Genomic DNA, 27,397 nt, shown 5'->3' on the forward strand with positions numbered 1-27,397 from the left:
ATATAGCAGATAATCATGAAATTATCCAGGTTCCTACAGTTAGAAGGTTTGTTTGGGTGGTGGATAAAAGCTTGTGAAGTGTTCCATAGGAAGACATTCCCGTAATAATAAAAAAAAATATCTACATAAAAGATGGCAGCTATTATAACAAAAAAATGGCATATGTTAAATGAATACTGGTTAATGAAAAGGTATATTTTGTGACATTATATTGGTTTTATCTTTTGTTTAGAAGGTATTGTCTACTACATTTACATTTATTTTCACATGATACATAAAAATTATATACAAAAGGAGCAAAGGAGTAGCTAGAGTTATAATATGATTTTCTGTTAGTGACACGACCTGTTGATGTCTGTAGTCCTACACGTACTTGGATCGCTGAAGTGTGACGTGTGTAGGAGTGCAGTTATACCTAGTTCACCAGAATTCGTGACTTAAGTTCAGACTCCTGGGTGGCAGAAATAATTAAAGAAGGTCACAAGGCAGTTTATGGAAAACAATGTCATTCTGGGCCATTTTGATAACAAAGTTTTCACTGAATATTTTACTAAATCAAGTAACAAGAGGCAGTCATCTAATAGCTGTATTATATTTGGTTTGTACAGATATAAAATTAATGAAAACACTGACATTTAACAAATCAGCATGCCTGAGACATTGATAATGTTTCATGAAAAAGAGTTAGAAGCAAATTTCACCAAGAAGTTAGAAAGCAAAATGTTTTTTTTATAATTTGCGTTAGTATACTTCATCAGTTGTGCATACTCTCAGGATGTGTTGAATGTTCACCATTAAAGTTGTGAACGCTGCAAATTAGTAGACTGAAATTGAAAACCAATAATTTGGAGTGGAGCTGAAGTGATACACCAATAAGTGAAGACCTACCTATGCTGGTGACATATATCTGTATGACAGCTGTCTACCTGTATCACTGATCAGTCTCCTCAGCAGGCGTAACAGGTGTGTCGTCTGCTTCCACACCGAGATGTAAAAACTGAAGGAGACCGCCACTGTCTGCACTCTGGAAAAAATTGCACAAATATTCTTATCTCAGGATTTTTTTTTCTTAGTTTTTATTTCCGAAAAATATTTACATCTGTGATTTAGGCTCCACTTGGAATATTTGAGAGGAAGAAAAATTTATCAGTAAGGTTTGTTGGTGATAAAGATTTATTTCCATTGGCACTTGAAATTTGACTGGCAAGTTTGAAGACAAAAATGGATTACTCTAATTATCGATATCAAGGACCTTCAAAGCACCTTTATGACTTTACCCAGGGGCAGCGTCCACAGTCTAATACATTTTCAGGAATAGCGCCTATTCCTGTTGTCTATACGGAAATGGCAATCTATGGTAAGATTTAACAAAGAAAAACATGTATATTGGAAGGGGGAAAAGACAAGATTTTAGGTCAGATTTTAAAATTTTATTGTCCCCTTGCAACAGAGTTGGAAGGGATATAGTGACATGCTTGTGTGTGGGGGGCTGGGGGTTGGGGTTGGGTGTTAGTTTGTCTTTTTGTGTGTAAGAGGAGTTTGTTCTTAATGTGTGGAAAAGAATTGTCATAATTTGCATTGAGATCAATGTCAAATGCTGCTTTAATTTACAGTCTCAGATACAGTATATGCTCTTTTGTAAGGGGATGCACAGCATTGCAGTGTCCTTGATTTGGGCAGCTATCATGTGGTTATATTTTAACTTATTTTTTGGTAATTTTTAGCATGCCATAAAATTGAAAAAAAAAGCAGTTTTATAATGCAAAAATTGCTATATCTTCTCAAACAAATACTGGTATTACTTCCATATACCCTTTGACAAACACAAACTGTTGATTGTAATAGCTCAGTGATGAAGTATACCGAAGGAGTTTATGTTGAGATAGCCATCTTCCATCTGTGTGACTTTCGACTTTTTTTTTTTCAAAAAAATGTTCATTCTCACCCAACCCCACCCCATTTCCATTCTTGAAGTTGTATAAAAATTGTTACTTGAAATTAGGTCTGAGTATTGGCCGAGAATTGGTATTGTGATACATTGCAATATTTTTAACTGTATTGCAATTATTCAGTAATAGTCAAAATGATCTTTCTTACCTTATTATTCTTCATTTATAAATAGAGTGTATAAAACTATTATAAATATGTTGTAACAACTAAGTTCTTGTTGATTTCACTACAGTTTTGCAATGAAAGCAACTTTACTGTTTAAATTGGCACATTTGATAGTGGTAGGATTTCATTTGTCATACCGGCATACGCCGAATGCGCGGCTTGACCTTTGGTAACCTGGCATGTTACTCCATTTGACCTGGGAAGGTTCGCCTGCGTACGCCGATCTCGCCGGTCTGAAATGACCTCCTAGGAAATTGCCGGTCTTAGAAATATGGTGGGAAGAGAAAACAAATGTGAAAATGCAGATACTTTTTACCAAATCGACATGTTCTTTATTTGTTTGCATATTTTGAGCAAATCTTTATTCATATATTTGAAATATGTTTTTATTTTCTCATAAAAAAATAAAATTTTTCATGAGGTCCATGTTTTCTTTTAAAATTGAATTTTGAATTATTCTACTAAGACATAATGTAAAAAGTGAAAAACTTAATTAATTGATTATCATTTAACGTAATTATTCAATTTTTTATGTTTTCACCAGTTTACTTCATTTGCTTGTCAGCTGTTTTACGCCAGTCATATGACCGGGGCAATTTGGCGTACGCCGATCAGTGACAAATGAAATTGGCCCAATGCTGGTGACAATTGATAATGCTTCTGACATCTGAAGTTCAAAATTTTCCCTTAAAATTCATCAAGCCTATTAGTAAGAATTTTCCAGTATATCTGTATTGAAAAATATATTGCAATACGATATATTTTCTCCACGAATAGCAATATGCTGAAATATCAATATTATTGAAATAGAGTTATATTTCATTGTTAATAATATTCATTTCAAATGCTACTCCTACAGAACTATATACCCTTACTCCTACAGAACTACCCTGACTTTGTTATATAATTACATAGACTACATCAAGATTCTTAATTTTATTTAGCAGTTTTAAATTATAATGGATAGTGTTGTCATGGTTACTGAAGATAGAATCATATATTTTATTTTTGTGAAAAACAATTTCTCGCTCAGTTTTGATATGATTTCACTAAAAGTATGATTGAGAGAAGATTTGATACAAGGGTCGTCAAAACTTTGAAGATCAATACAATCTTACATAAAGTTTTTGATTAAATACTGTAGATCACTAAATTTTCGCGACACCTTTTTTTCGCGAGATAGTCATTGACTCTTGATTAGCGAGACAAAATTTTCACGAACTGTGGTTATTGCTCTATATAATCTTAAGGAATGCTATTTTACGCGAGAATTAAGTTTTCGCGAGCACACTGTCTCGCGTAATTACGCCAAAATAAAGTTCTCGCGAATAAAAAGTGATTTACAGTAGATGAATGATTTTACGATCAAGATAAGTAACTAAAAAAAAATATATTTGAAATTCAATTTATTCCAAAAATAGTTTGAATAAACTTTAACAAGTCTAAATAAATAAGTATGACTGAATTTAAGTAAGATATTACTGTGACATTCTAACTCTGTTTAACATAAATGCTCATAAAGTCCAACCACAGCACAATAATCTTAGTTGAAAAAAAAAGAACAAATGACTTATTGGAAAAGTATGATATTTCTGCTTGTAAAAAAAAAAAGGTAATTAAGTAAAGTGCAAGTAGTTTTTCACATGATAAAAAGATAATCATGACACCTGTATGATTGCATGAAACTGATGTCTTCAGAGAAGCCTATCCTATAAAATAAAAATTGAATAGTCTACATATCAAGTGTCACTGAATTATAGGGTAAGCCTTTCTCAAGTGTGAAATCTTTGTCTGGTCGAGGTCAAGAAGCTGAAGAAGATTTTATAAAGCTTCAGAGGAAGGATTAGCTTCGGACAAAGCAAGAATTCAGTGTGGAGTAAAATTTCATAAATTAAACTTCTGTCAAAATATAGACTTTTTCATAGAAGGAAGCCATAAGACAAAATATCATGTCTCTCGTTTTTGAAGGCTCGTAGCAATGTTAGAGAGCTTCTAGGTACAGTTTGACATTCCCAAAAGATCTGATAAAAGCTCGTGCACAATGATGACATTTTATTGTAAAGATGTAGCATTGGGAGATACCTATGATACCATGTATGCTTGATTCTGTGGTTGTGATTCAAATAGGTAGTTAACTAAATAGGTAGTTAGATGTTAAACTTTTCACTTGTTGTGGGGAAGATGGATTTTTTTTTCCCCACTGTACTCTTTGCAAATTTTTGGTCTGTGTGTTAACAGTTTTATACATACTAGCTGTCACAACATCATGTATTCAAGTGGTCAAGAACTTTGCTCAGTGGATTCAGAAACATGCTCATGTCTTCTCTAGGTTTCATCCATCTTGTGACAGGGTGGACATGAATGTGAGAGAATTCATTAATAGTGAATAAAAAATTCTCTAAATTCCTTTTAAAAACAGCATCATTCATGACTTCACTTCTCATAAATTGCATGTTCTCAAGACCCACTGAAAGAAGCCTTGAGAGATGAGGCAGATGGGCCGAGATAAGCAGTATCTTTGTCAAGAAACTCTGTACAACTTCAAGATGATGAGTTAACTTTATGGAATGGTTTAAGTTCTGTTTATAAATATTGTGTCTGTATTTTTTCTAGGGACACCTGATAATTCCAAAGGAGGGAATAGAAAACGCAAGGGAGGATCTGGGAGGGAGTAAGTAACACGAGATAACCTTACGTTTTATCTGGGAACCCTTCATAGGCAGCCCAGACTAGATATAAAATTATCAAAGTTTGGGTCTATTTTATTGTACAAAGAATTTTTTGAATTATAAACATATTTGAATCATCCGCATCCAGTCTCGGTTATCTGTATACATGAGGCATTTTTTTTAGAATGAACATGATAAATAGTTAGACTTAATAAAAACGATTAAATGAATTGTTCAAGAAATTAAATATTTTCTTCTCAATATTTTCTACTCAAGTCATATACTTAATTGCCAATTCTTACCCACAAAAAGAAGTGATAATTAATCATGTAGTGGGTATATTTGACTGTATGATTTATGTAGGTCATGATTCTATTATTAGGTCAGATGAGGAGGATGGTCAAGGTGGGGGGTACAATCAGGAGCAGGCTGACAAGGAAAGGTTTGCCAGGTAAAAACAGCAATTATCCACTTAACACAATCTAATGTGGTCATTACGTGTACCACACGTCATGATGAACATTTTAACTCTCCTGTAAGACGTTCTAATGTCAAAATCTTATCTTCATCTTTTTTGCTCATAAGGTGTTTATTTTTACAATATATAGAAACAGGTTGAGTTTTTATGTGCTTGGATCAATAGATCGGGGACATCTATTGTTTTTGTCCTGTCTGTCTGTTTATCTGTTTGTCTGTTTGTCCATCTGTTCAGTGTTGTCAACATAAAGCTTCACCTTAACTTTTGAACCATGAGAGATAGAGACTTCATATTTGGTGTGCTTACTCCACTAATTAAGCTCTTCCAAATGACACCAAGGTCAATGACCTTATGACATTGACTGTGACCTATATGCTAAAAATATTTTTTTTGAACTTTGTTACCGCTGGGCACATAGTGTTTCACAAACACATCTTGTTTCTTTTTGGAACATTGGTATTCTTAAATTTTGTCATTGCATATTGCAGAGGGGTTTAAATTTTGAGTGTGATTCATTCTTAAGCTGTTTTATTAAAGCAGTAAAGAAAGATCTAAAAATTAATAAAACTGTGTGAATTCATCTGACCAAAAAAATCATAGGGATTCTAAATTAAGCATGGATTTTTATTTTTCATTTCAGTAACAACATTTCTATAATGGTCATAGGCAGGAAATAGAAATTATACATAAGTTTGATTTCCTTGACATTTTCTGTACAGGGATTCAGACACATTAACTCTTTATTAAGTGGATACTTATCTTCATTGGGTCATTACGGAGTTGTAACTCTGTTAATCGGAAATACTTATCACAGTTAGGCCTTTATAATGACAGAAAAGTAGCTTTCATTTTTTCGTAGTTACTGTATCACATATATTTAGTTAAAATATTGTATCAAAACTTATTGAATCTACTATAAGCAATAAGGATAATCAAAGTCCTAAAAGATTGGGTCAGTTAAAAATAATTAGAACATTGACTGACATTAATTAAGTCCAAATTAATCTGATATTTGATAGATACACATTTGAGTAGTTTGTTTGTATATATGCACCTGTAATGATTTTAAAAGGAGGAAAATTTTCAAAGTATATTAACAACAATAAAAATTGCTATTTACTTTGATGAGCTACATGAATTAGTTCAATAAAAGAGAACATATAAAGCACTAATTAATAAGTAAATGTGCAACATTTACTATCTGATGTATTAGCAGAGGTGAATAGCAAAACAATCTGGTTTGAAAACTTGAGTCATTACCTCAACAGAAAAAAAGATGGATATGGATTTCCCAAGATTTTCAATTTATTTCTTGTTAGCAATAATACATTAAAGTAATAAATGTGTAAATTAATGGCATATTCTCTCCAATTTTAATTACTTTGAATTTCATACTCTTTGGTACTAAAAGATTATTTTCAAATAAAAATCTACATTTTAAGTCAAACATCAATTTGTCTGGTATTTGAAGATTTTTCTAAATCAAATAAATAGAACAAAAACCTAGAAACAAAAATTAGTAGTAACAAATACTCTGTAAGAAAAATAAACAGATGCAGTACCAATACAGGTACTATTATATATTTATAATATGTATGGCCATGACAGCAGTATGTTGTCTGTTTTTGTAGAGAGAGCCATTGTGAGATAGAGAGAAGAAGGAGGAATAAGATGACCTCTTACATCAATGAACTCTGTGACATGGTTCCTACCTGTAGTACGCTGGCCAGAAAACCAGACAAGCTGACCATCCTTAGAATGGCCGTCTCTCACATGAAAACTTTAAGAGGTACAGGTAATATTAAGTCTGAGATATTGACAATGCAGGAAAAGATAACCTTATATTTCTAAAGGGAGTTTTTTATGAAAATTATAAAGGTTCAGACATTTTTACATTAAAGACAAAATACGTGTATACCGCATTACCAGTACATGTATTTTTTGGAAAAAAATTTACAATAATACTTGTACAGAAAGAAAACTGTTTAAGAACTAGAGCATAAGAGGGCCTAGCAGGATGGCTAAATCAATAATCCTGTAATTGTGACCTAGATTTAGAGCAAGTGAGAACCATTAGATATAAATGTGTCTTCCTCTTCTCTGTCTTTGCAATGATCAGGAATTGTCGTCAAGTAAAGAAACAGCTATTACACTGAAAAAAAAATATGTTTTGACATTTGATGTAAACCACTTTCCTTGTAGTCATGGTTTATGTGTTTCATAAACAAATATGTTCTACTCCATTTTCAAATTTGTCTTTGATCCAGTTATCATTACTTTATGTGTAAGTGTCACCAGAGAGTTATTTTTTGTGAAAATTATACTGCAGAGAAAATTAGACATGCTGCAGTTGACTCCCAAGTCTGTTTGGTCCCCCTTTAGTCATTTAGCTTCCACAATTATGGAATGGATCTGTAAAACAGTTAAAATGTTCTAGGGAGAATTGTTTACAAATGATTTTCCTATAATGCAGTATAGAATACAATCAATATCGAAATCTGTAGCATGCAAGTATCATTACTAGTTGTTAGACATCATGGTGAGCTATGCAACAAATTGAAAAGTTTGTAATTAATATAGCAATACAAACCCAATTTAAAAAAAAAACACTTTTTGATGCTACAGTGTAGAGGATTAAAAAAGCTGCATAGAATGGTTTTTATACATGTACCACTTGCCTTGTTAAAATGGTTGTAATTTTCAGTTGTTAAATATTGTTAATCCACTAACGTCCATCAATTGCCCCCCCCCCCCCCCCCCAACTTCGCCAATTTAATCAATGTAAATAATGTTTGGCAAGAGTGATGCTGATTGGTATATTATTTTCAGTAGCTGGAAACACCAGTGTTGATGGTTGTTATAAGCCATCCTTCCTGACTGACCAGGAGCTCAAACATCTTATACTAGAGGTAAATATTATCTATTTAATGACTGGTTACATGTTTTGTCTGATAAAAATTCAACTGTTAGCCAAAGGCCATTGGACTGAAGGCATTTAGTTGATCTGAGGGATCAACAAAATGCATTTTGCCCAATACCACAGTCTTAAAATCTTTTGCATTTTATTTTTTCTTTAAATCTATCTTGCCCTGGCTCCCAGGTTTTCGATAAGTGTTTAGTAAAATCTGATCCCTGCACCTACAATGTAATGTTAAAAATGTTGTAGGGTTCCAATATCTCATGAACAAATTGATTGTATTTTCAGGCAGCTGACGGGTTCCTGTTTGTTGTTCAGTGTGACACAGGCAGAATGATTTATGTCTCAGATTCCATCACACAGGTTCTAAACCAATCTCAGGTAAACCCATTTTATGCAGGCTGTGAATACCTTATGATGCATCTCAGTTCAACTAGGTGTCTTACGTACTTTATTCTGCATGATATTCCTCCAGGGCTGCTAAACTATACAGTAAATCATAACAGCTAAAATGATTGTAGTACAGCTACACGTAAATATTATGTACATTGACTTCAAGGTTTCTGGGACTTGTGGAATTAATGATGTCTGTATGTCATTGAAAAGATGTAAATATATATTTAGAGTGGTTTTTGACATCAATCTTTATCTTCCAAACAGGCTGACTGGTTTGGAAACTCAATGTATGAACTGGTTCATCCTGATGATGTGGAGAAGGTTAGAGAACAGCTGTCAACTTCTGAATCTCAGAACACTGGAAGAATTCTGGACTTAAAAAGTAAGTTACCACACAGTAGAAAAAGAAAAATCTAGGCTGAAAAAAGTAAGTTACAACAGAGCATTGGAAGAATTTGAGACTTGAAAATATAATTTATCACTGTGCATAGGCTTGAAATAATATGTTATCACCAAACATAAGAAGAATTGTAGAAATTACATTAATAAAAGCTAAAAGAATTCTAGATATTGATTTTTTTAATGTTTCAAATTTGACAAATCAAAATACATATTTAAAGATTTGCTATATTCTAGAAACTGACTTTTTCTCTTTCTAGCTGGAACAGTCAAGAAAGACAGTCACCAGAGTAAGTAGCAAAGTTTTAAAGAAGATGAGAAATTGCTTAGAAATGTCAACCAATATATTTCTTATCCAACCAGATTTTGAATACTTAGAGATTTAATCATTTGACTTTGTTGTGTGTAGCATCTATCAGATTGTGTATGGGATCCAGACGAGGCTTTATATGTCGTATGAAGATGGGTAACGTAGATGTTAGCAGCATGAACTCAAGTCACACCCACCGAGCACGGCAGCGAAATACTCTAGGGCCCTCGCCTGATGGCAACCACTATACCGTAGTCCATGTAACTGGCTATATCAAAAACTGGCCACCCTCAGGTAATTTAGGGTTGAAACATTGAAAAAATATAATGAAAGTTTGTTATTTTCTGGCTGCTTAAAAATGACTCAGAATTCTAAGTATCTGTATATTTATATTTTGTATATATTTATATTTGACCATAGGAGTGCAGATGGACCGAGACTCAGATGAGAACTCCAGCACACACTGTTGTCTGGTGGGCATCGGTCGACTCCAGGTAACTAGTACACCTAACTGCAGCGATCTCATGGGACCCAACGGCAGCACAGAGTTCATATCCAGGCATAATATTGATGGAAAATTCACATTTGTAGACCAAAGGTGATTAATATTATATAAATATTGCATGTAGTTGAGTGTAACATTGAAAATTTTCACCCCTCGAAAACCATTGTCAACCGAGGCGCAGCCTCGGTTGACAATGGTTTTCGAGGGGTGAAAATTTTCAATGTTACTCTCAACTACATGGAACATTTATTATATTATACTGAATGTTTTATACAAATACATATAACAGTGAACCGTGCGCGCATAAATTCTGTGCAGTCGCTATTTTTTTGAATATCACCCGTCGTCAAGCACAGTTTACTGTTGCTAAGCTGGAGGGCGTGGCTTCATTATTCAGCGGGGAGTAGTGTTTTTTAACAAATGTTTCTCAACCAGATTCAACTAATTTTACATGAAGTATAATATTTAGTATTACTAGGGTGTAAAGTTTTAAGATTCATAATAAATATACAAATATGAACTGTTTAGAAGGGAGACATCGCAAATTATCCAGTCTTAGTAGGGTTGTTAACTGAGATGCACCTGAGAATGACAACCCTACTCAGTCCAATAATTCATGGTGTTTCACTTCTAAACAATACATATTAGTTTTACAAGTATTTTCCTGAATAATCTTAACTTCATGAAATTTTATGGGTCAGTTTACAAGTTTGAAACCACCATTCGAATTTATTGTTTACAGATTTCACACATATATTAATTATTTTATTACATGAGTTAGTTTAATTGCAACATTTTTATTATACCCACTGCAAATGAATATTGGGGGGGTATATAGGAATCACCTTGTCCGTCTGTCTAGCTGTCTGTCAGGCTGTGCAAACGTGTCCGGTCCGTATCTTTCTTACGGAGGATAATTGGATTCTACTACTCCACACAAAGATTGTCCATGACCTAAGGATGAGTCATGACCTTGACCCAAGGTCATTTTAGGAAGTTCAAGGTCACTGGAAGAAACATAATTTGTGTCTGGTCCATATCGTTCTTATGGATATACTTGGTAGGTTCTCATTTCACACAAAGATTCCTCCTGACCTAGGGATGTGTCATGTTCTTGACCCAAGGTCATTTGGGGAAGTTCAAGGCTACTGGAAGAAAAATTTCATAATTTGTGTCCGGTCCATATCTTTCTCTCGGATAAATTTGGTAGGTTCTAATTTCACACAAAGATTGCTCCTGACCTAAGGGTGTGTCATGACCTTGGGTCAAGGTCATTTGGGGAAGTTCAAGGTCACTGGAAGAAAAATTTCATAATTTGTGTTCGGTCCATATCTTTTGTCCCCCGCTTTCGCGAAAGGGAGGGGACATTAAATCTCATTCGTCTGTCTGTCTGTCCGTCAGTCTGTCCGTCACAAAAAGTTTAACCTTGCCCATAACTTTTGATTTAGTGGAGCTATGACTTTCATATTTCACATGTGTATTCCTTGTGACAAGACCTTTCTTTGGGTACCACCAAATTTGACCTTTTGACCTTGACCTTGGAGTTTGACCCACTTTTACACAAAAATTCCAAACTTTTACTTTGGCCATAACTTTTGAATAGTAAGTACTAGGATTTCATATTTCACATATGTATTGTTTGAGGCAAAACCTTTCATTGGATAACAACAACCTTGACCTTTTGACCTTGACCTTGGAGATTTATGTACTTATGAAAAAACTTTAACCTTGACCATAACTTTTGAACGGTGAGGACTAGGGCTTTTGTACTTCACATATGTGATCCTTTTGAGAAGACTTTCATTGGATACCAATAACTTTTACCCTTTGACCTTGACCTTGGAGTTTTAACTACGTTTTAAAAATACTTTAACTTTGGTCACAACTTTTGAACGGTAGATACTAGGACTTTTATATTTCACATATGTATTGTTTGTGGCAAGTCCTTTCATTGGATAACAACAACCTTGACCTTTTGACCTTGACCTTGGAGATTTATGTACTTATGAAAAAACTTTAACCTTGACCATAACTTTTGAACGGTGAGGATGAAAGCTTTCGTACTTCACATATATAATTCTTGTGAAAAGACCTTTCATTGGATACCAATAACTTTTGCCCTTTGACCTTGACCTTGGAGTTTTAATTACATTTTAAAAACTTTAACCTTGGTTACAACTTTTAAACAGTAGATACTAGGACTTTTATATTTCACATATGTATTCCTTGTGGCAAAACATTTCATTGGACCACCAACAACGACCTTGGAGATTTATGTACTTATGAAAAAACTTTAACCTTGACCATAACTTTTGAACGGTGAGGACTAGGGCTTTTGTACTTCACATATGTGATCCTTTTGAGAAGACTTTCATTGGATTCTATTTTTTTTAATTAGGCTGCGCTTTTATTTCATTTATAAAAAAATATAATGAGCAATTACATTTGCACTAAAAATGTTTTAGCCTTCCTCTTTTCTCTTAGATCCATAAAATATTCATGATGTAGCACTTCTGAAAATCCAGCGGGGGGTATTTTGTCCCGTTTGGACAGTTCTAGTTTCATATAAAGGGAGACAATAGAGTTGTCACTCTGCATATTAGGGAGACATATGAATTTGAGATCTTGTGTCCATAGTTTATTATTAAAACCTGATTCCCATGTCTCATTGCCTATTAATGGCTGATGTGGAGAGAATTGATGTATTCTTTCTTAAGAAATCAGATTGTAAATCTATAATGTATTGTAGAGTGACACCAGTACTTGGCTATCAGCCAGCTGACCTGCTGGGAAAATCTGCCTTCGATTTTTATCACCCAGAGGACAAAGCTCATATGAAAGACACTTTTGATCAAGGTATGTGTAGTAAAAATATACTAGTAGGCAGAAAGCAGTTCTTCTGCAAGATGAATACAAATAATAATTCTGATATAACTAGTTTCTTATGCAAAGAGTGTAAAAATGTAAATTACCATCAGTATAGATTTTCTTCATAAAAGTCTCACTTTATATAAAAAAAAAATCATTTTTTTGAGTTGGCTCGCGTAGCGAGCTACTCCCTGTTAACACCGGCGTTTCAGAGCTGTAAAATTTTTCACGCATTCATCAAGGTGATCCATACACCAAATATGATAGTTCTAGCAAAAAATGCTCTTGTTTGAGTGATGGTATAAACTTAGGAGGTAAAAACTGCATAAAATATCAGACTGTTACATTATTTATGTCTTCATGCTTTTAAAGAAATTTTTGTTTAAATATCTGTAAGATGTACAATTACTGCGTATGAATATATGTTCAAGCATGTTAGGCGGATCTAATCTACTCATCTGAAGTTTATTTATAATTGACCTAGAATACCCCCTAACACAAACACCTGCTGCTCTCATTAATTGCAGCTAGTGTGCTTGAAAAATCTATTTTTAGAATCCAGATTTGCTGTGGGAATCTTTAAACTAATTACTCCATAACACTGACCACTGCAGCTAGTGTGCTTAAATAATACATTATGGAATCCAAGGTTTGCAGTGCTGCTTATCACAATAATACCCGGTATGTACGGAAGCCCATTAGTGCCAACCTGTACATACAAAGGAAAAGCAATATAGTAATACACTTTATTTTTTAATCGAACATGAAGACATATAATATTCAATCTCTTAAGATGCAAAATAAACTGAATATAAGGTATGGTGTCCAGACGTATGAAAAAGCTCAATTAACTCGAGCGAGTCAACTCGCAGGCCCTTCAGGCCTTTGATTCCATTTTGAGAAGGGGTGTTAGCGAAGGGTTAACAGTATTGTAATCTAAGAACCCAAATAGCATTTCGTTATGAATTAATTCATGTATTAAATCTTTCAGTGTTGAAGCTAAAGGGTCAGGTGATGTCGATCATGTACCGGTTCAGGGCCTCCAATCATGAGTGGGTATGGCTAAGGACCAGTAGCTTCAGCTTCCAGAACCCCTACACTGATGAAGTGGAGTACATTGTTTGCACAAACACATCTGCAAAGTAAGAAATGAACTAAATTGTACATATGAATTGAGGGAAGTTTAGAATTATTTATCTTAAATAGTTGACAAGACTTGAATGATATGTGAAATCAGTTTAAAGTATTACTTGTTCATTATAAATCTTTTATAAGTGTTGTGATTTTAAATTTAACTTTTAATTATTTAATACAAGTACATGTTAATGGGCATAAGAGTACCTGTATTTCAAAATGAACTCGGTACTGTTGCATGATATAAGTTCTTTTCTAGAGTGATCTTTTTCTTTATAGAAGTGTTCAGCAAGGAGCAGGTGCCTCTACTGGTCAAGGAATGCCAAATGAACAACCCCCAGATCCTAACCCGTCCATGGCCTCCTACAACACCCCTCCCCGGGGCCCCATGCCGACAGAGATGAACATCCAGCAGTCAGCTAACAAGCACGATTTCCGGGAGCCCTTCCAGGACTACAGCTCTGTCCTCACTGGTGAGTCCAGAACTAGCGTGCTAGGGTGTATTTATGATGCAGAGCTTCTGTGTGAATTGACTTTGTCTGTCTGTCCTTTTTTCTGAGTTCTCTAAAATTTGTAAAATATTCTTTAAAAATAAAACAAAACACATATTCCTTTAAATATCACTGGTAATGGTGATTCTCCAATAAAACCTTGAACTTTTCCAAGGCCAAGAAAACAGGGAAAGAAAACTGAATCCTGAACTTATTTACTGAATATAAATCTGACCATCTAAAAACATATACAGTAAATAGCCAGAGACTGGTTTATCATTGGTGATTCAAGAACAAAAATGACAACTGCATGCTAATTGAGCAACTTCATGCAACCAGCTTTGCTTTTAATGTGTTTGATCATGATAATCACCCAAGACAGTTAAAATCTACAATTAAACAGTAATGCTTGTGTATTGACGGCATAAATTTAATATTAAAAAAAAAACAGTAAGGTGTAAAATACTCTTTAACATCTCTGACATGACATTGAAGAAAGACATTTTTTGTTATTATAGGGGGCAGACAGATTGGCAGACCAGAGATGTATAATTACAACTCACCTTCTCAAATCAAGTACCCCGGACAGACCGCGGGCACCAGTATGCCATTATCTCAGGCATCGGGTGTTACCGGGGTCAGGAGAAGTCCTAATGCAGGGGGCTGGGCAGGACCGGCGGGATTTCCTCAAAATCAGGTAAATTACATGTTTTATTGGAATAAATATATACAATGGGCCTCTTTATTAATTTTAATTAATTCAAGGAATTATACAGCTATGGGAAAAAATAAAAGAAAAGAAAAACTTCACACAGAAGTATTTATTGGAAACTCACTCAAACTGAAAGCTATGTATGGTAGGTTATTTTATAATCTGATTATTATGAAATTAGTTTTTAATTGCTATTAAATAGAAGATATTGTAGAAATATAAAGCAGTTTTTATGCCAAATAGTGTTTGAAACTCATGGTATAATTTGGTGGACATGCAGGACTGAATGCATGTACAGGTGACTCTCGATCTCTCGAAGTTCAAGGGACCGCAAGAAAAGTTCGAGAGATCGAGGGGTTCGAGAGATAGAAAGTAAAAAAAAATCCGGAATTTTCAGTTCCGATCACCGAAGTTCTACTTTTATAGATACCGGAAGTATAAGTAAAGAAAGTCATTGCACGTTTTCAATCGTATTTGACAGGTAATTTACGTGATATCAACAACAATGATTGTATTTCGAATAAATAAAACGAATTTTTTAAGTTTCAGTATTTATTTGTTCTTATATCATGATTACATGAAACCCGAATAGCAACTGTCGGTTTGGCTATTCCGTGGCTTGATCGGGTCCTTCACCAGTGTTCACCAGATTTTTCTTAATCGGTATTCAGTCCTTGAGAAAGGAATTTTCTTGTGCGATATTTGCCATGCTGGAATTATTTAGACTCTATTTAATCATAATATAGATTATTGAAATGAATATGAGATAATCTCATTTAATTGTTTGGATAGCATTAAACATAAGACACAACTTGGTACAAGTTATCTAGTTCATGGGAAAGTCAGCATCAGGATGAGTTAACTATTATAGCAACTTCCTCTTCCTCTTCAACATCTCAGCCATTTGGTCATTAGTAAAAGTTACAAACAAAAATCCAGTCCAATCCTAACCATCATGCCACCAAAAAGGAAGAGGGATATCAGAGGGGAGATGGTGTCGCCATCCAGGGGCAGAGGACACAAAAAGCCTCGCCATGCTCCCAGGCAGCAAAGGTCTGGAGCCAGGAATGATCATCCCCCCCACCATGCCGAACCAGAGACTGCAGGGAGTGATGCTTCACCCGACAGTGACTTGGGGGAATTCGCACCACCAATCATTGATGCAGATTCAAGCACGTCTGTAGGAGGTGCGGAGGAAAGCACCCGGCCACAACCTGTTCCAACAAGACAGCTGTATAAACTGGGCAAGACCCCAATTAAACTAGATAAAATTTTTTTACATACACAAAATTATTCTGATCATCAATTTTTAAGGGAAGGTTTTCAACATGGTTTTAAATTGCAGTATTTTGGCCCTAGATCACCCAGGTTTTCTAAGAATCTTACAAGTTTAGACAAACAATATCCAGTTGCAGAGCAAAAGATTTACAAAGAAGTCTCATTGGGGAGGGTTGCGGGTCCTTTCATAGAACCACCTTTTCCAACATTACAAGTTTCTCCTTTAGGTCTTGTACCTAAAAAAGACGGTGACTACCGCCTCATTCACCATTTATCATATCCAGAATCTGCTTCAATAAATGATTTCATTGACCCAGAACAGAGCTCAGTAACCTATTCAACCATAGATGATGCTGCCGCCATTATTGCAAAATTAGGTCGGGGGGCATTTCTGGCAAAGTCGGACATTAAATCAGCCTTTAGGTTGCTACCAGTGAACAGCACTGATTTCGACTTGTTAGGTTTTCACTTCAATGATGGTTTTTATTACGACAAGATGCTACCTTTCGGTTGCAAAATAAGTTGTGCAATTTGGGACAGATTTGCTTGCTTTCTGCATTGGCTTATACAGGATTGCTCAAAAAATGCCTCAATCCTGCATTATCTAGATGACTTTCTTTTCTGTGGCAAAGAACTTCCCATTTGCAAAAATACGTTGGACACTTTTCTTTATCTGTGCAACGATCTGGGGGTCCCTATTGCAAAAGACAAAACAGTATATCCAACGCAGGTTCTTACGTTCTTGGGCATTGAATTTAATACGACGGAAATGATCATGAGGTTACCGTTGGTAAAAATCGATGAAATCAAACAAAAGATTCTCGACATTATGGCACTTAAGAAGGTTACTCTTAAGCAACTTCAGTCTTTATTGGGTTTGTTAAATTTTGCATGTAGAGTTATAGCTCCAGGTAGGGCTTTCTGTCGACGTTTGATTGATGCAACAATTGGCCTAAACAAACCTCATCACCATACCCGTGTAACGTTAGAAATGAAAGCAGACCTCAAAGTCTGGCTTGACTTCCTCCAATCCTTTAATGGCATTTCAGTCATTACAGAAGGTATATGGGTGAATAATGAGACTCTACAACTCTACACTGATAGCGCAGGGGGAGATAAGGGGGGTTTTGGTATATATTTTGCAGGCAAGTGGACATATGCTCAATGGCCCATTTCCTGGTTTGTACAAGGCATAACCCGTGACATGACCTTATTAGAGCTTTTCCCGGTCCACATAGCTATTGAATTGTGGAAACATCAATTTTCCAACAATAGAATTTTGTTTTACATTGACAATATGGCGGTGGTACATGTCATAAACTCGACAACATCAAAGTCACAAAGGGTCATGAAAATTGTAAGAAAACTAGTTCTCACTTGTCTCAAACACAATATTTTGATTAAAGCAAAACACATACCTTCAAAATCAAATTTTATTGCGGATTCTATCTCTCGTTCACAGTGGGGCAAATTCCGACGGCTAGCACCGGCAGCAGATCCATGGCCAACACCGCTTCCCAAGAATATGTGGGAAATTTAACAAGGGAGGCAAACAGACTTATACAGGGTTCACTATCAGCAAACACATACAAAGCTTACCAGGGGGCTCTCACCAACTTCAAAAAATTCCTGAATAATTGTGGGACCACATTGTATTTCCCCATTCCTGTTGATCATTTGCTTAATTTCATTGCCCACCTTTCTATTTCAGGTACAGCTTATAGAACAGCTGCACTGTACATTAGCGCATTATCATATATCCATAAATTAAGAGGCATACAAGATAACACACAATCATTCATTGTCAAAAAAGCCTTGCAGGGTCTCCACAAAAAGAGAGGTATCACTTTAGATTCTCGAATCCCATTAACTGTATCTATCTTGGAGCATGTAGTATCAGCATTGCCGTCAGTGTGTAGATCATCCTACGAGGCAGTGTTATTTTCCACACTTTTTTCAATTGCATATCACGGCTTGCTTAGAGTAAGTGAAGTTTTGAATATCCATAGGGCACACATCACGTTTACTAGAAGCAAGGTCAGCATCTTAATTCCCAGGTCCAAAACTGACCAAATGGGAAATACAACAACATTGCATATTTCCAAACAGTTAAATTCGGATATTTGCCCAGTACAGTGGGCACTCAGGTTTTTGCAGCTGCGTCCTAATGATGGTTCCCTTTTATGCTTTATTCATGTCGACAATAAGGGTGTAACAAGATACCAATTCAACTATGTGCTTCAAAAAGCACTTCAATTCAGGAACATTCAAGGACACTTTAGACCACATAGTTTTAGAATAGGCAGGGCTACAGATCTTGCAAAACAGGGGTTTCCAGATTCAGAAATAAAATCTTTGGGCCGGTGGGAGTCAAAAGCTTTCAGAAACTACATAAGATTATAACATGTTAGCATTGTTAAATGGAATACAGGCTAATTTTGCCAAAGTATTCCAGGTTTCAAGACGATTTGGATAGTGGGATCTTCAATACCTTATTGGGCTGGTGAGGAGGCAGGGAGGAGACCGGGTGGAAAGAATCTTAATCTTGGGATGGACATCACTTGGAAGGGAATTAAAGGGCTGAAATGGGAAGATCTTGACAAAGTGTTAACAGATGAACTCAAACACCAACCACACCCAGATGTACTAGTCATTCACGCAGGGTCAAATGATCTAACTACGGCTGGCAATACTGCACTTAGATTTTCACATGAAATTCAATGTAGTTTGTATCGTTATAATGTATTGCTTCCTAAGACTTTGCTCATTTGGTCAACAATGCTTCCCCGTCTTTATTGGCATGGTGCACCTCTTGGCAAGGGTGGGGCTAAGATTGATTTAAAACGGCGTAAGGTGAATAAGGCCATTAGAAAATTCATTACATCCGAAGTTAATGGGGCTTGCATTTTTCATGACAAAAATATCAACGTTCATCAAAGCAGTTTATTTAGATATGATGGAACTCATTTATCGGAAAGGGGGAATAAGGCTTATTTAAATAATATCCAGGGTGGTTTGGAATTCATTTTAGGGGGAAAGGGCAAAATTTTCCCTCCTCAGTAATGCCCTTTGTTTATCTAGTCAGATTTCAGTTGCGATGACGCGATGACCTGTAATTTCCTAGTTTAGGATTGCTATATATATAAATATTAAGTTTGGTGCAAATTGTTGTGGGGAACATCATATCGATGTTAGTGGCGGGGTCAAGGGAGACATCAGCCTTGTACACGCTTAACCTGTTTGTCTCTGCCCATCTGCATCAAAGCATGAGGGGAATATCATGGCTGTGTTTTAACATGGAAGTTAAATGCCATTGAGGAAATGTGTAGAATAAATGTAAATTGCTTGGGATCTGCAGCATTTCAGTGCTCAGACCCCCTCTACCTATATAAAAGTAGGAGAGGCTACAGGCTGGTTGGTGTTAAAATTCTAAACCAGGTAGCAAGCCAGAGGCAGGGTGTAAAAGCTGTGCAGCTTGTGTGCCTAGCCATCATGCGTGTGTCAGGCATGGGGTTCCATGGCACTCGCATCTAAGCGAGGCCACTAGTTTGCCCGTTTGTTTATGGTATCCTAGTTGTCTCCCTTGACTCCTACAAAATTTGCGGCCATTTTCATCCAACATTGTGTGTGTTGTATTATTATGATCTTTTTTCTCAATAAATTAGTAAAGTTACAATTGGTGTTTTCAATTCTCAGAGCTGTCTGGAAGACAGTCTCAGTATAATGGTATTGAAAAGGCAGAAAAAGCAAAAAATATCATGGGCTGCAATATTCAATTAATATAGATTATTGAAATGAATATGAGATAATCTCATTTAATTGTTTGGATAGCATTAAACATAAGACACAACTTGGTACAAGTTATCTAGTTCATGGGAAAGTCAGCATCAGGATGAGTTAACTATTATAGCAACTTCCTCTTCCTCTTCAACATCTCAGCCATTTGGTCATTAGTAAAAGTTACCCACCCACCACTCCCAATTTAAAAAAAAAAATGTATATATATATATATATTATTATCATGTAACTGTTTTTTCTTTGATCACTTAAATCTGTGCCAAGTATTTTATATTTTTAGGTAGATTTCATGCTGTGGACTCAATCAAGCTAAGCTTGTTCTTTCAATACTTAGGACTTCTCAAGTGATTATTGTGGCAGATTCACAACCAATGCCTATTAATTCAGGAAGAAGCTGGGATTTTTATTAAAAAAAAAAAAAAAAAAAAAAAGTGGACTTTACATTAAGCATATCAATATAGTTCTTTTTTCTCTTAATATAAAAATAATAATAATAAATTCAATGTCGCATTCATTAAGGGGGAGGAGTCAGGGAAACATTAAGGTAAACAAGAGTACATGCTTAACCTGTTTGTCTCTGCCCATCTGCATCAAAGCATGAGGGGAATATCATGGCTGTGTTTTAACATGGAAGTTAAATGCCATTGAGGAAATGTGTAGAATAAATGTAAATTGCTTGGGATCTGCAGCATTTCAGTGCTCAGACCCCCTCTACCTATATAAAAGTAGGAGAGGCTACAGGCTGGTTGGTGTTAAAATTCTAAACCAGGTAGCAAGCCAGAGGCAGGGTGTAAAAGCTGTGCAGCTTGTGTGCCTAGCCATCATGCGTGTGTCAGGCATGGGGTTCCATGGCACTCGCATCTAAGCGAGGCCACTAGTTTGCCCGTTTGTTTATGGTATCCTAGTTGTCTCCCTTGACTCCTACAAAATTTGCGGCCATTTTCATCCAACATTGTGTGTGTTGTATTATTATGATCTTGTTTCTCAATAAATTAGTAAAGTTACAATTGGTGTTTTCAATTCTCAGAGCTGTCTGGAAGACAGTCTCAGTATAATGGTATTGAAAAGGCAGAAAAAGCAAAAAATATCATGGGCTGCAATATTCAATTAATAAAAGTTTATTGTCTATCGGAACTTGCTGAAACGAACATCTATAAATTAAATTTCTAAAAATTATCGTCTCAGTTTCAATTCGAAATAAGTTGTGAATTTGTTTGTAATCTACTATGTAATTAATAACCAATTAATTATATCAAAACATGGACGACCCACAGTTGTAGTGTCATCTATGTAAACACCCAATTAACACCTCCATGCCAGCCCAAGGCGTTCATTGTTTCCATGCAGGTAAGTCCAGACTGCATCAATTTTACGCTTGATTGGCGGATATAAATGCGTAATCAAAACTTTGAGAGATAGAGAGTAAAATTCAATGAAATATGTGCAACGGGACCAAGATTTTGGTTCGAGAGATAGAGAACTTCGAGAGATAGAAGTTCGAGAGATCAGGAGTAAATTTGCTTAATTATATAGAGGAAAAAAACGGGACCGGAGGTTCACTTCGAGAGATTGGAGTTCGAGCCATCGAGAGTCACCTGCACTATCAAAGTTCCTCAGCCTTGCCAATTGCCAAGATGGACTTAACCAAAAATATTAATTTGCTTTTCTAAAAATAAAAAATATTATTACAAGTGTAAAACCATACAATTTGTTTTGTTGTTTGTCTTTGGCTGGCTTCTATTTAAGTAATAAAAAGTGGAAATTGTCCAGATACAAGCAGATTTGTTCGCCAGCTGTGAAATTAATGCAACTTGGGTAGTCAATTAAGTGCACAGTTTTTTTAACCTGTGCCAAATAAAATTTTCAAAGTAGCTCTGCTTTTTAGAATGCCACTTTGAATACTCAGTAACTTGTTAATTTTATGTTGTTTATGATTGAGGCTAACTCTTGTGTATATTTCAGGGAGGGACTGATTTCAGTAGTAACCCGACCCCTGGTTTCTCACAGATCAGTCCTAACAGCTCTTCTCCTGGTAAGTGGACTTCAAGCTATGTTTTAAAACCAAGATCCTTACTTGCTTTAACTTGTATGTACATTTTGTCATTGGTTAATGTAATCTTGAAAAAAAAAAACTTTGCCTCAACATCAGTATGACCTTGTTTGTTATTACCATCCCTCTTTCCTTCTAGCCCCCATCTATCTGTCTATCACATCGTTGAATTTCATTTTTTAGAAAACTGCTCACTGACAAGATATTTTTTGTCAAGCTTTGTTTAAAATAATGTTCATATATAGAACAGGTTTTCCATGCTTGAAAGCCTGGCATAGCAATGTTTCAACACTGAAATAAGGCAATAAATCAGTCTCATTTCCTTCAGTGCTATACACTAAAGTAAAAGAAAATGTCTTGAGAAAATAAATGTATTATAAAAGGACTCAAAGTAATAAAGTATATGATCTGTTTTCAGCTGGGCCTCCTACCTATACTCAGCTTGGATCACAGAATATTCCCAGTTCACAACCAAATAACTTTTCTCATTCCTCTCCCCCCACTTCTACTGGTCAGGGAATGTGGCCTCCCCCCTGGCAAGGAGGGGCAGCAGAGGCCCCCCAGAACCCCCCGGGTCCGCAGGCTCCCCCTCCTAACGGTCAGCAGAATGAGGAGTTCAGTGATGTTTTCCGTATGTTGGACCCTCCTGGACAGGAATTTAATGATCTCTCAGGGATGTTTAACACGTTCCAGGACTAGTGTTTTTAGGTCACCTGAGTAAACTCAGGTGACCTATTGCTATCCGTTTTCGTCCGTCGTCGTGCGTCGTCCGTCGTCCGTCGTGCGCCGTGCGTTAACATTTGAACATTTTCAGCTTCTTCTCTGCAACCACTGAACCAATTTCAACCAAATTTGGCACAAAGCATCTATGGGTGAAGGGGAACAAAAATTGTGAATTTCATGATCCCTGCCCCCCTGGTGCCTGAGGGGTGGGGCCAAAACCACTAAAATTAATGCAATCTTTAAAAATCTTCTTTCTCACTCCTGGACTTCAAGCAGTCAAACTGTTTGCATGATTGTAATCAGCAATGAGTCCTCTACCAAAATTGTGAAATTCATGGCCCTGGGGTCAGGGGTTCAAGTGCTAGGGCAGGGCTCAATAAGTAGGTAGTGAAAATGCATTATTTCTTTGAAAATCTTCTTCTCTGCTCCTGGGTATTAAATAAACCAACTAAGTACATAGTTGTGATAACCGCAAGAGTGCCTCTACCAAAATTGTGAATTTTATGGCCCCAGGGTCAGGGGTTCTGGTGTTAGGGCGGGGCTCTATTGATTATATAGTGAAAATACATGAATTCTTTGAAAATCTTCTTCTCTGCTCCTGGGTATTAAATAAACTAACTAAGTACATAGTTATGATAAGCAAGAGTGCCTCTACCAAAATTGTGAATTTTATGGCCCCAGGGTCAGGGGTTCTTGTTTTAGGGTGGGGCTCTAATAGTGAAATGCATGAATTCTTTGAACATCTTATTCTTTGCTCCTGGTTAATATACTAATGACCTAATTACATATTTAAGGCCAGGATTTATTTTATTTTCAGTTTTACAAACCCTCCGCTCAATGTTTTGAATTTTCAGAAAAAAAAAAAAAAAATTCTTTCCGATGTCAAATTTGAGTCGGGATCGAGATTTCAAATTTACGACCTCGCACTTCCGGTTTTAAGATGATACGGCGGGTAAATAAACTTTAATTATAAAGCTAGATCTGAGCTTGGTTTAGTGTAAAATTCATCGATACGAGTGCCATTCAAAACGTTTCACCCGTTCAAAGGACAAATAAAATGCTGACGACTTTGCTGCACAATGACATGCTGGTGAGATAATTATGTATTCGTTTCAAAAGTATCTGTCTGTAAATAATTTTCCTCCCCCAGGTTTTAAACTGCCCGTGGTAGCTATTGCATATTGCCAGCGACATTGTTACAGTTTAGGTCTCTGTTATAGCTTACAGTCTAAGCATCATTCTTCAAAAAAGGGTTGCTTATGCATCAGATGTAATGAATAAAACTATGGGAGAAGTTAAGTCCATTTGAGGAAGAAATAAACAATAACCTGAAGAAATAAAAAAAAATTCAACTATTAAAAGGCGGCAAGAATATACAAATATATACAGGCATGTAGTATCAATTGTATCAGCCAGAAAAATTATTTAACAGTTAATTGAAAAAATGTTCACCATACTTCCCAATACTCCCTGTCTGTTTTATAGGAATTATAATTTTAGGCATCAAGTAAATTTTAGAACATTGTCTACACATTCATCTAACACATATTTAAAAAATGAAGATAAATTGAAAGACTTTTAAAGAATTGATTTTTTAAAATATATTTTGACCAACATCACAAAATTTATATAACTGGCCCAAGCTGGCATGAAATAAGCAATTAAATGTTCTACTTTCCTATTTGTAAGTAGTATGTGTCCAGTTATAAGGAGCCTACTAGAATAGCATAAAAAAAGAATGTACAAATGTTAATAATTGATTTATCAAAAATTCTCATGTTCATAACTAAACCTAAACATAAAAAAATGCTGGCCTTATAATGAAGAAAGGGGTCTCTTTCAAAATAGATAATTTCAGGGCCGCTGGGTCAGGGGTACCAGGGGGGTACTTTGACTAAAAATAAATTAATGCTTTGAAATCTGCCCTTTGATAAGCAATGGTGCCTCCTTCAAAATTTGTGAAATTTGTGGCTTTTTTATTAAAACACGAACCAAATACAATCACTGGAAAGTTGTTACATGATACTCAGGTGACCTATAAGGCCCGTGGGCCTCTTGTTAGTGGGGCTGTCAATATCGTATAGAAAAACAAGATTCAGTGTTTATATACCAAGATCTGTCATATCATCTCACTTCCCTGTTGTTTTGTTTGTCTATGCTGTATACTGCTTTGATTTTGCTTGTGGCTAATTTTCTTAAGAATATGTGTTTGGAGTTTGCAGTTTATTTTTAATTCCTATTATCTATACTGTGAATTTAAAAAACTGCAAAATGAAGCCTTTGTACAGTGATCTTTTTTATTATTTATGAAGTTTTCCTCATGTGTAATCAATTTGGTAGACAGGAAGAAAAATGGATGAACACAATAAAATTGCATTTTATACTTTGGTAATTTTACAATGCCTGACTATTACATGATAGTGAGCTGCTGTATATAGTCAATAGCCATTGTACTTTTGGTAGGAATTACATCAGTATTTACAACATCATAGAACTTAGTAATGTATCATTTCTGTGTCCATTTTGAGTATACATGTAGTTTTGTTGATTATTTTGCAAAGTTTTTGATTTGCATTGTTTTGTTAATATAATTAAGATATAATTTGAGTGGCTAATGTTATTGTGATTTGTTTGTTTTCCTCTTTCTACGGTGCTTTACATGCTTATTGTATTGTTCTTTAGGGTGTTTTACAAAATTTTTTATGTTGAAATTACTTTTAGTGCTGGCAAAAAAAAAAGATTCTTTGAAATAAATTTACAATAGACATAATACCACAAAATGTACTATTTAAAAATGACCCTAACATCTAACATATATGCAATATTGTTCTGAAATTAGCAATATATTCTAGCAGAAAAAAACACCTATTTACAAGGGAGTCATTCGCAACTTCCTCTAAAATAATATGAAATAAAAAAAACAAGCAACATACAAGTGAAGACTTATAGGCAACAAATATATGTGGTAGATAAACATCAAAATAAATCAACCAAAAAGTTGAATTAAAACACTTGATCTTATTGGTGACCACATAAGCTTATACATGTAATTCATCCAAGAATAAGTCTCTGTACTTTACTCTTGTGGGGTAAATTACTGATAAGCCAATACCTTGTAGGTATTTGTTGGACATATGAAAATCATGAAATATATTTTGATTGGAAGCCTCTTAAATACCGTTTTAAATGCATGTATTTGTTGCCATAATATTTGTACAAGATCTACTTCAATATATATGGATATATGTATATATTACATAAAAACTATACTAGACTTCATGATGGAGGGGGAAAAAGGATGTGCAATGTTTAGAAACTCTTTTTAGATGAAATAAACTTAGATGTAGTGTTTTTTTCTTTTTATTTATGCAGTTTTGCCACAAACTGTTATGTTAATTTTATTTTTTCCATTATCTTTCTTGTATCATGGAAAAGATATCAGAGTTTGTATTAAGTCTTCAAAATTAATTTGTATCATGGAAAAGATATCAGAGTTTGTATTAAGTCTTCAGAATGATTTCCATCAATTTTTAATTCAGTTTTGCATTTGAAATATGAAAATGCATCCTGAGCAGCAGAATTCAATATTTGTTTTTTTTAGCTGTCAAGTTTAAATCTTTAAAATTTTTGTATATACATGTATATGACATTGTAAATATTCATTTTCACGTGTTTAAAATTCTATATTGAACATGCTGCCATATTTTGAATATATCGTAAGTATCATCATACAACCACATTGAATTATTTACAGGGATTTACAGTTATTTATAATTATATTTTGATAATACCTTATTGTCTAGTTATAACATACTAACAGCTTTTTAACTACAGATTTGAAATTGTTAATCCTTGGCTCTTTTAAGGGTCAAACCTATAGAAATGTGCCATACATTCACATTCTTTTGCAAAAGGTTCACCATTTCATTCCTATATCTATCATTGGCAACATTGGATTTTTGAGATAACAAAATAACTTTAGTTTGAATCTAGTGGTCACATAGTCGGTTAATAATTTTGAGTATGTAAATGTATTTTTATATGTTTGTATATATTGAGGAGTGTCCTCTTTTAAGATTGATATTGTATTTTTAGATAAAAAAAATGCAGTCATTATGTACATTTTTACATAGATTTCAAAGTTCAAAGCAAAATCAAAAGAGACTTTTAATATGTTACATCAAAAGGATAAATGTACAGATTTAGAAATAAATGTATATCATTTTGACACTCATGTCGTTTCTTTAGTTACTGTAATTTACTTTTCTCTATAGATTTATAATTAACAATTTGAGTTGTAGTGATTCTATCGACAATTTCTTCACAGATTGCTGTAAACCATTTCCTAGATTTGTGGTTGAATAAATGTTCATTGTAGTAACATGAATATTTGGCAATCACTGGAACCATTTATACAATATTTACCCTTTTTTAAGATATTTTAGTAACAAGTTTTAATCAGTAGGTGTACAGACTTGGAAAAGTTTGTTATACATTTATTGTTATTTATACAATTTTATGAACAGCAAGTCTGTAAAGCTTTGTTTTGTACAT

At 34.9% G+C, this 27,397-nt stretch overlaps 2 protein-coding genes across 3 annotated transcripts; both read left to right on the forward strand.

The window, feature by feature from the left end:
- On the forward strand, window positions 1-26,424 carry LOC134283272 (aryl hydrocarbon receptor nuclear translocator homolog). Of its 2 annotated transcripts, none has more exons than XM_062765715.1 (17): window positions 1-46; window positions 4,729-4,786; window positions 5,167-5,235; window positions 6,894-7,051; window positions 8,092-8,171; window positions 8,468-8,560; window positions 8,840-8,957; window positions 9,235-9,264; window positions 9,384-9,578; window positions 9,705-9,882; window positions 12,539-12,645; window positions 13,649-13,799; window positions 14,071-14,264; window positions 14,801-14,979; window positions 22,033-22,102; window positions 22,539-22,828; window positions 24,906-26,424. In XM_062765715.1, the coding sequence occupies exons 1-16, from the start codon at window positions 16-18 to the stop codon at window positions 22,817-22,819; spliced, it is 1,992 nt and encodes a 663-aa protein (XP_062621699.1). In that variant the 5' UTR covers window positions 1-15; the 3' UTR covers window positions 22,820-22,828; window positions 24,906-26,424. The 2 variants fall into 2 exon arrangements, with proteins under 2 accessions (XP_062621699.1, XP_062621698.1); XM_062765714.1 differs by lacking the exon at window positions 1-46 and adding an exon at window positions 1,222-1,357.
- Window positions 17,485-21,077, forward strand: LOC134283273 (uncharacterized). The gene has a single exon (XM_062765716.1). The coding sequence runs from the start codon at window positions 17,773-17,775 to the stop codon at window positions 18,673-18,675; it is 903 nt and encodes a 300-aa protein (XP_062621700.1). The 5' UTR covers window positions 17,485-17,772; the 3' UTR covers window positions 18,676-21,077.
- Window positions 26,425-27,397: the final 973 nt, after the last annotated feature.

Source organism: Saccostrea cucullata, unplaced genomic scaffold (assembly GCF_032062105.1).
Source record: "Saccostrea cucullata isolate Sc308-1 unplaced genomic scaffold, CSIRO_AGI_Scuc_v1 ctg5076, whole genome shotgun sequence".
NCBI lineage: Eukaryota > Metazoa > Mollusca > Bivalvia > Ostreida > Ostreidae > Saccostrea > Saccostrea cuccullata.